Source organism: Chenopodium album, chromosome 7 (assembly GCF_948465745.1).
Source record: "Chenopodium album chromosome 7, dcCheAlbu1.1, whole genome shotgun sequence".
In the NCBI taxonomy this organism is placed as follows: Eukaryota; Viridiplantae; Streptophyta; class Magnoliopsida; order Caryophyllales; family Amaranthaceae; genus Chenopodium; species Chenopodium album.
Window position 1 is genome coordinate 47,940,293 of NC_137840.1, and position 16,414 is coordinate 47,956,706.

At 34.4% G+C, this 16,414-nt stretch overlaps 1 protein-coding gene and 1 pseudogene across 1 annotated transcript; one reads left to right on the forward strand and one right to left on the reverse strand.

The window, feature by feature from the left end:
* The first annotated feature begins 224 nt into the window (after nt 1-224).
* LOC145637856 (allene oxide synthase 1, chloroplastic pseudogene) lies at nt 225-2,303 on the forward strand (annotated as a pseudogene).
* Nucleotides 2,304-10,423: 8,120 nt separating this feature from the next.
* On the reverse strand, nt 10,424-14,021 carry LOC145637858 (uncharacterized). The gene is made up of 5 exons (XM_081688872.1): nt 13,805-14,021; nt 13,637-13,729; nt 11,471-11,584; nt 10,944-11,388; nt 10,424-10,656 (listed from the first exon to the last, which is right to left on the reverse strand). Exons 1-4 carry the CDS (start codon nt 13,973-13,975, stop codon nt 10,945-10,947), a joined length of 822 nt encoding a protein of 273 aa, XP_081544998.1. The 5' UTR covers nt 13,976-14,021; the 3' UTR covers nt 10,424-10,656; nt 10,944.
* Between the last annotated feature and the right edge of the window lie 2,393 nt (nt 14,022-16,414).

Sequence of the window (16,414 nt, forward strand, 5' to 3'; positions counted from 1 at the left end):
CATAATCACTAAATCGGAATCCTCACCGTCCTGCCGTTTTCTTCCCTAGGACCCTACACCCAACTATAATTTCTACTTTATACTCAAGAGTAATCGGTACTATATTTATTTCCCTCCATTTAACACGAGTTTTAATTTTCCCACTTTATTATACGAGTACTACGACCACCTTTAGAGTATATATATAGTGCTCTGCATCACCAACACAACGCAGCAAACCACATTTAACACCCATTACAAAAATAAGCCCACTACCAACTTCAACTCCTTTACCACCATTCCTTTAATTTTTCCTCTCCCATCCAATTTCTAAATCTTGTGCCTTCCACAATAATGGCACTATCTTCATCACTACTACCCCCACTTAGTAACAACAGCGCTACCTCTCCCGCTAACCGCAAATTATTCTGTGGTGGCGGTCGAGGCCGGATCTATGCTACTCTTACCGTGCAACCACCCACGGAACCCTCAAAGGCGAGTAGCCTACCGATCAAGAAGATCCCCGGCGATTATGGTCTTCCAATCGTCGGTCCAATCAACGATCGCCACGATTACTTTTACAATCAAGGAAGGGAGGAGTTTTTCAAATCTAGAGTCCAAAAGTACAAGTCAACTGTTTTTAGAGTCAACATGCCACCTGGTCCTTTGATCTCCTCTGACCCAAACGTCGTCGTTTTGCTCGATGGTAAGAGTTTTCCGACACTCTTCGACACTTCCAAAGTCGAAAAGAAGGACGTCTTCACCGGAACTTACACTCCCTCCCTCGAACTCACCGGAGGATACCGTGTCCTCTCGTACCTCGACCCATCCGAGCCGAGTCACGAGAAATTGAAACAACTAATGTTCAAGCTAGTCAGCACCACCCGCCACCGAGTTCTTCCCGAGTTCGAAACATCTTACTCCAACTTATTCGATGAGCTAGAGAACGAGCTAGCCACACATGGGAAGGCCAAGTTCAACGAGGCCAACGATCAAGCCGCTTTCGACTTTTTGGCCCGGGCGTGGTACGGGGTTAATCCAGAAGATTCAGAACTTGGAAGAACAGCACCATCAATAATATCAAAATGGGTATTATTCCAACTTGGCCCAATTCTCACACTTGGACTACCAAAACCAATCGAAGAACTAACACTTCATAGCTTTCGCCTTCCATTTTCACTAATCAAAAAAGATTACAAAAAACTTTACAACTTTTTCTACCAAAACTCAACCGATCTTCTCGAAGAAGCCTCCAAACTCGGGATCTCACGTGACGAGGCATGTCACAACCTTATATTCACCACGTGCTTTAATTCATTTGGTGGGATGAAGATCTTTTTTCCTAACATGATCAAGCAAATCGGACGAGCCGGGGTGAATCTCCACCGTCGACTCGCGGAGGAGATTCGATCCGCTGTCCGATCCAACGGAGGAAAACTCACCATGTCAGCCATGGAACAAATGCCCTTGATGAAATCAGTAGTGTACGAGTCCCTCCGAATCGAACCGCCCGTCCCGCTACAGTTTGGGCGGGCTAAAAAGGATCTCCTTATCGAATCCCACGACGCTGCGTATGAAGTTAAGGAAGGTGAGATGCTGTTCGGGTTTCAGCCGTTCGCAACGAAGGATCCGAGGATATTTGATCGGGCTGAAGAGTTTGTAGCTGATCGGTTTGTTGGAGAAGAAGGTGAAGAAAAGTTGAAGCATGTTTTGTGGTCAAACGGGCCGGAAACCCAAAGCCCGACTGTTCATAATAAGCAATGTGCTGGTAAAGATTTTGTTGTGCTGATTTCGAGGTTGTTGGTCGTACAGTTGTTCTTGAGGTACGACTCGTTTGGTATTGATGTTGGTGTCTCTCCTTTAGGTGCTAAAATTACTTTTACTTCCCTCAAGAGAGCAACCTTTTGATGATCAATTTTAGCTTGCTTTAGTTGATAAAGTAGGGGGCATGTAGTATGTACTAATGTTTTTATCGTTCAAGTTTGGTTATCACATTAGAAAAAAATAAATAAAATTTGGTAATGTGATAAGTAGGTGTTGATGTACGGGGTAGTAAGGAGTAATGTTTAGTTTTAACGTGATTTTTTGAATATGCTAATGTCAAAATTAAGAAGTTAGTTTGGAGGTCTGCATTAGGAAATTAGGAATGGATAGGGGGTTTTTCTCATGTTTTTTTTATTTATTTTTTTATTTTTTTTTTATTTTTTATTATTTTTTTTAATAACCTATTTAGATTTATGTTGATTGTGATTTTTGTATTTTATTAAGTAGTGAGCAATAGCTCATTATATCAGTATATATGAATGTCTTCTTTATTTTATGCATTTTAATTATTTCTCTCTCTCTCCGGTCTTGATTTTCTCACTTGTATTTTTTTATAAAGGAAAAATTGTTAAGAATAAACCAAACTTTATGCGGTTAGCTCAAAATACGTTGACCTTTACTCGATATCCCAAAATGAGTTGTGACCAGTTAGTTTTATAGGTAACCGGTTGTTTGAGTCAATTATGCCAAGTGTCAAAATACAATTGGTTCTTTTTTAAAATTTTAATTATAATTGAGTTATTGTTATGATAATATCTAAATATGGATGACTGATCCCATGTAATATCTAGAATACTCTAGAGTTGGGTATTTGGTCTTATCCGTTGATGGAACCCTAGGTAATGTACATTATATATATATCCCGTACTAGATGGAATGTGAAATACAACTTAACAATCTTCCCTCATCTCTTTATATTTTCTCTTTCATATTTAACACGTTATCAACACCATTGCTAGTCAACTGAGTAGGATTACCAAACATTTTTCTAGAATCCTATATTATTATCAGATCATGTAAGTATGATCGCAGCCCATAACAATTATAATTTAACATTTATCTACTTTTGCATGCTTATTTATTGGAATATTAGCATATATAGCGAATACAGAGCATGGTATATAATTTAAGGTTCCACTCTTATTTTTCTCCATGCTAACGTTCTCATCTTCTATTTCATTCTTATTTATGCATGATTTGTATCAAGTATATTTATGCATGATTATAACGTTTAATACATATTTTGGATATTATTTATATATACTTATTTTTTTTAATGTTATTTTATATAGTGAATAATGTCGAATCTTGCCAAACTTGAATTTGTGGCCCTTGATATTACAGGAAAGAATTATTTATCATGGGTGTTAGATGCTGAAATACACCTAGATGCTAAAGGGCTTGGTGAAACAATCAAAGAGCCTAATAAGGCAACACCTCAAGATAAGGCTAAAGCCATGATCACCTCCATGAAGGGCTCAAAAATGAATATTTAACTGTGAAAGACCCACAAATCCTTTGTAGTAATCTAAAGGAAAGGTATGACCACCAAAAAACAGTGATACTCCCCAGAGCTCGTTACAAATGGTTGAATTTCAGATTGCAAGATTTTAAATCTGTTAGTGAATATAACTCAGCTATGTTTAAAATAACTTCTCAATTGAAATTATGTGGAGAAAATATTAGTGATGCAGAAATGCTTGAAAAGACATACTCCACTTTTCATGCTAATAATATTGTCCTGCAAACACAATATAGAGAAAAAGGTTTTAAGAAATATTCTGAATTAATATCTTGTCTTCTTGTGGCTGAGCAAAATAACGAGCTGTTAATGAAAAATCATGAATCTAGTCCTATTGGCTCTACTCCATTCCCTTAAGCGAATGTGACAACCCACAAAGGGAAAGAAATTAAAAACAGAGACCATTCCAGCAGTAGTGGTCGAGGTAGAGGTTGTGGTTGTGGCCAATGGCGCGGCCGGGGTCGTGGACGTGGATATGGTAGAAGTCGTGGAGGTCATTTCACAAACTCACATTCCCACCAGAAGTGGGAACGTAGGGATGATAAAGAGAAAAGTGATACCAATATATGTTACCGTTGTGGAGGAAAAGGTCATTGGTCTCGGGTTTGTAGAACTCCAAAGAATCTTATTGAACTTTACCAAAAATCATTGAAGAAAGGAAAGAAAGTTGAGGCAAACCTTGTTCTTGAAGATGGTGAAGGTAATTTTGATTTTGGCAATGCCAATCAATTTGATGTTGCTGATTTCCTTACTTCTCCGGAAGGGAATAATTTTGATTTTGGCAGTACAACTCATTTAGAAGTTGTTGATTTCTTCACTGCCCCAGAAGGGAATAATTAAAATTATATTGTTATATGTCAGTTTTAAGTATTAGACTTATGTTTGCTTATTCTAGTGATTTACTTAAGTTTATTTCTTTCGTTGTAATAAGGATTTTTGCTTTATAAATTTATGAACTATTTGAGTGTTTTTATTGATTTATTTGTTTTATCATCTTTATTTTTATGCTTAATATTTTGACATGTGTTTTATTTCATGAAGAACATGGATATTACTCAAGTTCAATTTGCTATGAATGGTGAAGAATTATGTCTTGCTGACAGTGCAACTACACATACAATACTTAAAAATAAAAAATATTTCTCTCATTTGATGATGAAAAGGATTAATGTAAGTACCATATCGGGTAGTACAAATATCATTGAGGGCTCCGGAAGAGCCACTATAAAATTGCCTTGGGAAACTGAAATTAAAATAATTGATGCTTTATACTCCCCATTGTCTCAAAGAAATTTATTAAGTTTTAAGTATATTCGCTACAATGGCTATCATATTGAGACAATCAATGAACAAAATAATGAATTCCTTCAAATCACAAATATAACTCAAGGCTCAAAACATGTTTTGGAGAAACTACCTACATTCTCCAATGGTTTATAATACACAAAAATCAATGCTATTGAAGCTCATGCTATAGTAAACCAGAAGTTTACTGATAATTTTGTTGTTTGGCATGACCGGTTAGGCCATCTCGGTTCAATAATGATACGAAAAATAATTACGAATTCATGTGGACATTCTTTGAAGAGCCAACAGATTCTTCATAATAATTTTTCATGTGCTGCTTGCTCAGAAGGCAAGTTGATTATTCGTCCATCACCAGCTAAAATTAATTTTGAATCAATTAGTTTTCTGGAACGTATACAAGGAGATATTTGTGGGCCCATACATCCCCCATGTGGACCATTTAGATATTTGATGGTTTTAATTGATGCATCAACTAGATGGTCACATGTGTCTTTGTTATCAACTCGTAACCTGGCGTTTGCGAGATTACTTGCCCAATTGATTAAGTTACGGGCACATTTTCCAGATACTCCCATTAAGACTATTCGGCTTGATAATGCTGGTGAATTTACATCTCAAGCTTGTAATGGTTATTGCATGCCCATTGGGATAAATGTTGAACATCCTGTAGCACATGTTCATACACAAAACGGTCTGGCAGAGTCATTAATAAAACGTATTCAGTTAATTGCTAGACCATTGCTTATGAAATCCAATCTCCCAATTTCTGCTTAGGGACATGCTATATTACATGCAGCAACACTAATTCGCATTAGGCCAACAACTTATCACAAGTTCTCTCCATTACAATTGGTTTATGGTCAGGAACCAAATATTTCCCATCTAAGAATTTTTGGATGTGGTTTATGTTCCAATAGCTCCACCACAACGCTCTAAAATGGGTCCTCAAAGGAGGTTGGGGATATATGTTGGGTTTGAATCCTTGTCAATAATTAAATATTTCGAGCCTACAACAGGGGATTTATTTACAGCTCGTTTTGCAGATTGTCATTTTAACGAGTCATTTTTCCCAGCATTAGGGGGAGAAAAGAGAGAGCTGGAAAAGGAAATCAAATGGAATGAATTATCATTATCCTATCTTGATCCTCGAACTAAACAATGTGATCTGGAAGTTCAAAAGATAATTCATTTACAAAGTTTAGCGAATCAATTGCCAGACTCGTTTGCTGACCCAAAAAGAGTGATCAGGTCACATATTCCAGCTGTAGATGCTCCATTTAAAATAGATGTCCCGGAAGGACAAAATAAATTTGCTAATGAGTCTAAACCACGTCAGAAACGTGGAAGACCAATAGGTTCCAAAGATAAGAATCCTCGGAAAAGAAAAGGAGCATTGATTGATGATGGTCAAATTGAAGAAATAATTTCCAAAGGATCTCCAGAATAGACTTTAGACATGATACAAGAAGAAATTCAGGTACCTGATAATGAAGAAATTTCAATAAATTATATCATGTCTGGAATTACATGGAACCGAAATTAAATCGACGTCGATGATGTTTTTGCATGCAATGTAGCCTTAGATGTTATGGATAATAATGAGGATCATGAACCAAAATCCATTGAAGAATGTAGACAAAGAAATGATTGGCCAAAATGGAAAGAAGCAATTGAAGCAGAATTAAAATCTCTTGGAAAAAGAGAAGTATTCGGACCTGTAGTCCGTACACCTGAAGGTGTAAAGCCAGTGGGATATAAATGGGTCTTTGTGCGAAAGAGAAATGGAAAGGGTGAATTTTTAAGATATAAGGCACGCTTAGTTGCACAAGGATTCTCACAAAGACCTGGTATTGATTATGAGGAGACATATTCTCCTATGGTGAATGCAACTACTTTTAGATTTTTGATTAGTCTGATAATAAAAGAAGGACTTGACTTACATTTGATGGATGTAGTCACAACTTATTTATATGGCCCACTGGATAATGACATTTACATGAAGCTCACAGAAGGATTCAAGCTGCCAGAAGCAGCAAAATCTAGTTCTCGAGAATATTTCTGTATTAAATTGAACAAATCTCTTTATGGATTGAAACAATCTGGGCATATGTGGTATAACCGTCTAAGTGAGTATTTGTTGAAATAAGGTTATAAGAATGATCCTATCAGCCCATGTATTTTTATAAAGAAATTTGGATCAGGATTTGTTATAATTGCAGTGTATGTTGATGATTTGAATATCATTGGAACTCCTGAAGAGATTTCAGTGACTGTCAATTATTTAAAGAAAGAGTTCGAAATGAAAGATCTAGGAAAGACAAAATTCTGCTTGGGGTTACAAATAGAGCACCTAGAGAATGGAATCCTTGTGCATCAATGAACATACATAGAAAAGGTTCTTAAAAGATTTTCTTTGGATACAGCACATCCATTGAGCAACCCTATGGTTGTAAGATCACTTGAAATAGAGAAAGATCCATTCCGACCTCGGGAAAATGATGAAGAAATTCTTGGTCCTGAAGTACCATATCTTAGTGCAATTGGAGCACTAATGTACCTTGCAAGTCATACACGACCCGTCATATCATTTTCAGCTAATTTATTAGCAAGGTTTAGTTCATGTCCAACCCAAAAGGCATTGGAATAGGATTAAACATTTACTTTGTTACCTTCAAGGTACGAAGGATATGGGTTTATTTTTCCCAAAGTTGTCCAAAGAAAATTTGATTGGTTTTGCAGATTCAGGTTATTTATCTGATCCTCATAATGGTCGCTCACAAACTGGATATGTGTTCACATATGGTGGTACTGCCATTTCTTGGCGTTCCATGAAATAAACCATTGCAGCTACTTCTTCCAATCATTATGAGATTTTAGCAATTCACGAGGCTAGTCATGAATGTGTATGGTTAAGGTCGGTAGTTCAACATATAAAAGAAGTTTGTGGATTATCATCTGGGAAAGAGACACCAACAACTTTATATGAGGATAACACAGCTTGTATTGCTCAACTTAAGGAAGGATACATCAAAGGCGACAAAACAAAGCACATCTTACCCAAATTTTTCTTCACTCATGATCTTCAGCAGAATGGAGATATAAATGTATTGCAGATTCGTTCAAGTGAGAATTTAGCAGACTTATTTACTAAGGCTCTTCCGACAGCAACATTCAAAAAGTTAGCTTATGGCATTGGATTGCGTCATCTCATAGATCTCAAGTGATGTAGTCATGAGGGGGAGTTAATTCGCGGTGCACTCTTTTTTCCTTAACCATGGTTTTTTCCCACTGGGTTTTCCTGGTAAGGTTTTTAACGAGGCAACATCTTATGCGCATTATAGTGTATTATTTTGTATGGGTTTTATAGTAAATGTTTGTTATTGTTTTATTCAATATATAGTCATCCAAGGGGGAATGTTATGATAATATCTAAATATGGATGACTATTATCCCATGCATTATCTAGAATACTCTAGAGTTGGGTATTTGGTCTTATCCGTTGATGGAACCCTAGGTAATGTACATTATATATATCCCGTACTAGATGGAATGTGAAATACAACGTAACAATCTTCCCTCATCTCTCTATATTTTCTCTTCCATATTTAACAGTTATATTATTATTTAATAAAAGAATTGTAATTCTTTGCCTCAAAAAAAAAAAATATAATACCTGTAGGGTGGTGTCCCACTAGCTTTAATCCCACTAGCTTGAACCCCATTGTGATCATACACTAAAGTACGGTGGCGTCCAAAAGAGAAGAAGATAAAGCAAAAGAGTCGCCAACAAGTTTTTAGGAACTTGTAAACCGTTCATAGGATGAAGGTTACACCCCTTAACGATCCAAGAGATCGTCAACTCCATAAGGTCTAGAACCAAATAAGGGTTCGGGGATGAAGGTACAAATCCAACCTAAAAGAGATTGAACCTGCCCTAATAATAGACCTCTACTTTATTCTGATCGCATTCATGTGCGCTTTTTAATTAACATACAATCAATAGGATTAACCCTAAACCTGTTTATCTATGTTGGTTGAATTTAATGCACAAATAAACTATTATTGGCGATCACTTGAAATCATAATCAACCCTAACAAGATTATTAATTATCTTATTAAGCGTGATTACAAGTATAGATCCCCTTTAAACATGCATGAAAGGCGTGATCAAGCAATAACAATGAATATAAACAAGCAACATACTAATAATAATAAAAATAATGATTATAAAAATAATAATCATTGTCATATTAAAATAATAATAATAACATTCATAATCATCATAAATTATAACAATTATAATCATAATCATGTTAATATTAAAGCATAATAAAAATAGCAAGATCCTAGGCATGATACTAACAAGATTAATAACAAACCCTAGCATGTCACTAAGCAATAAAAATCAAATCTTTAACCCTAACATGATACTAACAATCATAAGTATTAGGAAGAACATAGGAAGCATCGTAACAATCATATTTAATATTAAAGTTACCCTAGACATGATATTAGGAATATCATAATAACAATGTAAACATGATTTCTACATCATAACATCAATAAAAATCATTAAAGTACTTACTTTGATGCCTCGTACCTCTTTCTAATAACAAAATTTACACGTTAGTAACTTCAAGGAAAATAATAAACAAACAATTAAATTAAATAATTGAAAGAGAGATTTTGGACCAAACCCTCAGAAATTAAACCTTTCACGTCTAAGGTGAAGGCAACTTCGAATATGGCTAGGTGTATCTAAATCTTGTGAATGCGGAATTTTGTATGTGAAAACAAAGTTTAGAAAAGAGAAAGAAAGAATTGAATGATTAAAGAATGCTAATTAAAACTGATTGTAGATGAGAACTCGTGAACGATGAGAATTGGTGAATGAAAACGGAGTTTTTAATACGTTATTGTAGACACCCATTTGTGTCTCCCCAAAACCAAACTCAGTGATGAGTACCTTTCACGTCGAGCCATAATCGAATGAAGCGAAAGTGTGGAAAGTTTAGTGTTGCGGATAGTTTTAGAGCTAGACTTGGGGGCTTGATCCCTACATCATTAGCTTACCTAGCCTAAGAGTCACCACCATTGGACTCTTTTTAATAATATTTTCTCCACACACTTAGCCTTTGCAACCTAAATTTAGTGTCACTTTCATACACTGCACATATACATGACCAAATATACCTTCCCTTAGGAACCACTACAACAAATTCACCTTTGTGCCACGAGTAAAATTGTGGCACAAGTTTAAAATTCTCGTGGCAATGTAGTGTAGCCACGGGAATTTTTAAATTTACTCTTGTGACACAAGAGGCCGTGGCTAGGAAATTTGCCACGGGAAAATGGATGTTGTGGCAAATTTCGAATTTTATGCCACGGGTATGTAACGTGGCAAACAAATTCACTTGCCACCAATATTAATGTGGCTAACAAGTTCTTTGCCACAAATTCTACCGTGGCTAATAAACTTAGTTTCCACAAACATTACCGTGATCAGTAATCTTCTTTGCCACAAATATTACCGTGGCTAATAAACTTTGTCGCCGCAATATACTGTAGCTAATTATTTATTTGCCACAAATAATACCGTGGCAAATAAATCCATTGCCACATTACTATCGTGACAAATAATATCATTTTACACTAATGACTATCGTGGCTAATAATTTCAATGGGCATAAGCTTTAATTTGTTGCAGCATTTATGGTATACGCATAACTGAATATTAAGGATGGAGTTTTTCTCAAATATGTCATATTTGTCATTCTTGAAATCGATATATAACATTAAAAAGGTGATATTATGTCTTGGAATCCCATTCATTCAAACATACTTGAATTCGATATCCATACATACAAACATACTAGAAATCAATTGTCTCATTGTCTCATCACTAGCTCACTCTTACTAAAATAAATAAAAAATAAAACACTCAAATCGTTTTGCTGAAGAACAATATATACTCTATATATATGTACAATGTGACAATATGTCTGTGCTTCGCTCCTTGTTACCTACAATAAATAAATAGATAAATGATCAAGTTAATATTTTTTCAAAAAGAGCACCAAAAAAAGGATATGTTTTCAAAATGAAAAAGTCAAATTGACACAAAATATAGAACAATTTACTTTAAGCTCATAAATTATAACAACTCGCACAAGGCAAAATTCTTTAATGTCTAACTACTGCTGCTATAACAGGTGAATAATGTATAACTACTTTAAGCTCATAAACTTATATCTAAGATGAATCATGCACCAATGAATAATGTATAACAGGTGAAGATAGCATTACTTACTTCATTCCTTTGAACCTTGACTTCCTAAATCATCAGAATCTAATGAACTTCCTGCTCCAAGAAAATCCAGAAGTTGACTAAACTTCTTCTCCCAAACTGCATTATTATCAGCAATTTTTCTGTCCACGTCATTCTTAATAGCTTCTACCTCTTTTTTGGCTTGTTCAGCTTCTAATTTAGCCTGTTCTGCTTCTGTTCTAGCAGTTTCAGCTTCTTTTCTTGCATCTTCAATTGCTTGATCTGCTTTCTTTTTAACTTCATTCACCTCTTGAGTAAGATCAATTCGAGAGGGCTTTACTTTAAAATGTTGCGTTATACTTCTACCAGGTCCATGAGCTTTCAAATACCCATGTGTATCTTTGCCAAGCACATCCTGAATAATTTGCTCATCTGTTTTCTCATTAAGACCTTGCTCTCTTTGTTCCTTTAATTTGTTTATCTCATCCTATGAATAAACAATATTAAGTTAGAAGATAAGATGGTAAATGTTAAATAGAAAATAACAAACATAAAACTTATAAACTTACTACTGCATGAGTGTTATTTGCCAAATTGATTGCATTCACAGCCTTCTCAGATTTTCTTGTACGAGTTGCAACCAATACATCAACTCGAGAACACTTCCCTCCATTCTTCTTCTTCTACAAACATTACAGAGTTTTTAGAATCAAATTACGCTCCTAATTATTGTACGTTTGCATATTTTGAATAAGTGCGAGAATTACTTCGTAAAATTTTAAGTGGTTTAGAAGCTAATGACATTTAGTTATGTCCAATAGAATTTAAATTTCCATGTGTCCAGAATTCAGCTAATAATAATTAAAAAAAAAATCAGCTGTTGTGCAAGTTTTGTTGGATAATAAGACCTACAGACCCTGAAGCCTACAAGCTACTGCTCAGTTTTGGTGTCCAGAATTCAGCTAATAAAAATAAAAAATAAATAAATAAAAAAAAAATCAGCTGGTGTGCAAGTTTTGTTGGATAATATAGCCTACAACCCTGGTGTGCAAGTTTCTCAGAAAAGGATTTCAGACTTTTCAGCAGAAAATCAAGATTTTCAGCAAGTCAGTCATATTTTGCAGTGGAAAATCGGAATTTTCAACAGGATAATCAGATGTTTCAGCAGCAAGAAAATTAAATTTCAGCGGAGTGGTAAGAATTTTCAGTAGAAACATCAAAACTCTCAGTAGGAAATCAAAATATTCAAGGAAGAAGTAAGAATTTTCAACCAGATATTAAGCTTCCTTGAAAGAAAATTCAGAATGTTTGCAAAGAAGCAAGGTTTGTCAGCAAAAGAAATCAGAATTTTCAGCAAGACAGTAAGATTTTTCAGAAGAAAAATCGATATTCTCACAAAATCTAAGCAGTAGTTTCAGTTTTTTCGATGGAAAATATGAATTGTAGCAAGGAAGAAAGCTTCTCAGAAGATAATTAAAGATTTTGGCAAAGCAGTAATATTTCTCAGCAAGAGAAACCAGATTTTTCACCAAGTCAGTCAGAGTTTCAGCAAGAAAATCGAAGTTTCCAGCGAAAATCAGAACTTTTTAGCAAGCAGGATAATCAAATGTTTCAAAAAACAACAAGATTTTCAAGAAGAAAAAGCTATATCCTTGCAAAATTTCAGCAGCAGTCAGCATTTCTAGCTTTAAAAATGAGAATTTCAGCGAGGTTGTAGGCATCTCAGAAGAAGAAATGAAATTTTTGCAAGGAAATAAAGTTCCTCAGCAAGAAGAATCTGATTTTTCAGCAAGTCAACCAGATTTATTCAGTAGAAAAATTAAAAACTTCAGCAGGGAAATCGAAATTTTCAGCAAAAGTCAGAATTTAATCAGCGAGCGGAATATTCCGTTGCTGTAGCAAGAAAGTAAGATTATTATCAAAGAAGTTCAGATTTTTCAGTAGAAAAATCAAAATCTCAGCAGAGCAAATTGGTGTCTCAGCCGGAAAGTTAAAATCTTCAGTAAGCCAATTAGACTTTTTAGCAAAAGCTGAAGTTTTCAGCAATGTAGTCAGAGTTTTCCAAGTATGCCAAGCCATCAAACTCAGCACTAACAAGAAGAGCGTAATGTACGTCAAGGCTGTCGTGAATCATCAGTCTCCTTTAAGTCTTAGAACCGCTGTAGCACCTCTAAGACTTAGGGGGGCTAGATGCAAGGGAGCAACTCTACACTACTCCATCATTTGGGGGTTTTGTAATGTGGGATGACTCCCTTTGAGTCATATCACTAACAAATCCGGTTCTCACAACAAGCAATCCTGCCCCAAACACTACTTCCGCTTAAAAAAAAAAGAATTCAGCTGGTGTGCAAGTAGGGAGGGGATGCAGGTATGTGCAGGCAGGTGGCATCTGGTAGGAGGGGGTCGGGGCAGGTGTGCAGGCAGGGAGGGGGAGGGGGCTGGTATGCAGGAAGGGAGGGGGCTAGTATACATGCAGGGCTTGTGTGCAGGTCATAGAAAATGCAGCAACAGCAGGGGAGCACTCTCCACCCACAACAGCCTGCAACACTAACCACTTACAGCTGCAACAGATGCTTATCTCATTAGTTTATTTAGTGTAGCCTTTTGAGCTTTTTGGAAAATGATAGAATGTAGTAAAGGTACTGATTAAGGCATGATGTGACATCATAGAGTATTGTAGTCCTATATATGGCAAGAATCAAAAGTTAAAATTAGAAAGAGTAGTTATTACATACAATTTCTTGTCTAGTGCGACCGAAGCTTTTAGTGCCATTATAGTGAGGCATCTTCTGTTGTGCCCTACTTTCACTTGCTTTTTTGCTCTTCTCCTACAATAAAAAGGATTTAATCAATAATATACGTTAATTATATAAGAATAAAGATATACTATCTGTGTATTTTACCATAACCGCCTCTTCACTCCAATAGTCAACCAAGAACTTCCATTCCACTTTAGTCAGATGACTAGGCTTATTTTTGAGACGTTCTTCTTTTGTTTTCAAGTTTTTATCATTAAAGTACTTTGATTTCAATTTGCTCCTAGCACCTCTGAATAAACGTTGTGCATGTTTCATAACACACTCCCGCCTATTTTCAGGGTCATCAAATGACCACTTCTCCTGCAAAAGACAAAGATAAATTAATAGTGCGAAGGTTTCTGAATTTTTAGGAGAATTTTGTGGTTTTGTTGCGTAGTTTATTAAGAGGCGGCTAATTAAAAAAAAAAGTGGCGCCTAATCGATTTTGGGATTAGTGTTTGTGAGTTGTTTTTGTTTGGGGTAATTAGATACCTAATCTGTGAACTACCTTTTTTTTTTTTTTTTTGAAAACAGTCAAATTACATTATTTGTTAATTAAGATTAAGTGATACTTTATATAAGTATCAGTATAAGTGTATAACATAATGGGCTTATGTCCTTTTTAATTTTTTTGTGTTTTGTTGATATGTGTTTGTTTTATTTTTGATTTAATTTTAAGTGCTTAATTCTATTTTTTTATTATACATGTATGATTATTCATAATGTAATAACTCATTAATTATACTACCTTCGATTATAATATTCCAAAGTTGCAACTAACTTGGACCGGAGGTAGTATATATATATACTACCTGCGGTCATCTATATATATTGTAAATGTGCTTATTAATAAAAAAAATTAAAAAAAAACGAAATTACTTATTTAAAGAGTTACTTGGTCGGTCAAAGGTTACTATTATAAGTTACTTATAACCAACCGAGTAACCCATGAATAACTAACCCCTAACTGACCAGATAACCCTCGAATAAATAACCCCACAATAAGTATTCTCGAAATATAAAAGTACGTACTACGGAGTATATAAATACTTACTATTACATTATCATGTAACTAGAGTGGACAGCACGAGTGTTTGGGTCAATTTTAGATCTAGTTATTGTGGGTTACAAGTAATTGATGTAAGACCATGTTAATTACATTAGAAACGTTTGTTTGATATCATTTGATCTTGATAGTTGAGACCAACAAGAACCATATGTATTAGAACGTTTAGAATTGATGTTTAATAATGTTTTCTTACATAATTAATAATCAATTTTTTTAAAAAATATATTGTGTGAATATCATTTTAGCTTAATTTCAATTCAGTTCATCTCAGCTCCAATCAATTTAGTTCAGTTTAGTTCAGCCATTACGGTAAACGATTTTGTTTTGGATTAGGTTTATCAATTTCGAGTTATAATGGGTTCAAATAACAAATGGGTTGGTTCTGGTCGGTTAAAAATTATCGGGTCATTATCATCAGTTCAAGTCATAAAATTTGAATGGGATTGTCATAACAATCCTGTTAAAGTTGAATAACAAATAAGATTATTAGAGTAATTTTATCTTATTTTAAAAGCAAGTTTTAACAACCCAATTCCAATTATTTTTTATCATGCCAAACTCATAATAAGGGTATTCAATTCGAGATAAGCTACTAGAATTCAAATTTAATACGATTAAAGTAAAACTAATCGAGCTATGTAATAGTTTAAATGTATATATATATATATATATATATATATATATATATATATATATATATATATACTAACACAATCTTGATGTTCTTTTTCTCTCTCTCTAGTTTTTAGAGAGAGATAGTTCCCTCTAGGGTTTTCCCTTGGGAGGGTTTTTCTAGCATCTTTTGCTAGGGTTTTTTCTTCAATTATTTCCTACTTTTCTTCAACTCCTTCATTCTGGATTTTTATTTGTGAATTTTGTAGGGGCTTCCGTTGTTTTTTACCGGTGGAAATCCCCAAAATCTCTTTAATTGCTTTCAATAAAAAGATACCATCCTTAAGATGGTGTTCATGGTAGGGATTTTGATTACTTGTTTATTGAAGAATGAAGATCGAAGATTTTGCAATTTCTACTGGAGTTTAGAAGACCACGGAAGGATATTCATCCAAAAAATTATGCATCTGCAGATTTTATGCCGAATTAGAGCGAACTCACAGATTGTATTGCTTCGGATGAAGTTTTTTATTAAGGCTATTATCAATCAATTCTGCAATGTTAATTTTAGGGTTTTATATGTTTTTGTTGGAATTTTGAATTTCTCAAAAATTTATTGTAAGTGCCGTTTGGCTATTTTATAAATGAAATCTTTAATCTTCCTGTCAAAAATATATATATATATATATACTATTAAATTATATCATTTATATATTATAAGACCACAAAACTAATGTAATAAATTTATTAGCAATTCAATTCTTATGTTTATTTCTTAATAATTCTAATATAGAATTATAATTTTACAAACGGAGTTGTTGGGATTTGTAAATACCTAGAATTGCTAATCTTAAAATACAAAAATTTCATTTAATTTTACAAAGATACAAGTGAAAATTAGGAGGGAAACTTACCTCCTTAATTTGATAAAAAAAAATTTGTGGGAAAATTACCTCCAACAAAATTTGTGGGAAAATTACCTCCAAAAATTTATCAACTAGTGAAAAATTCCCTCCAACAATAAGTAAATAAAG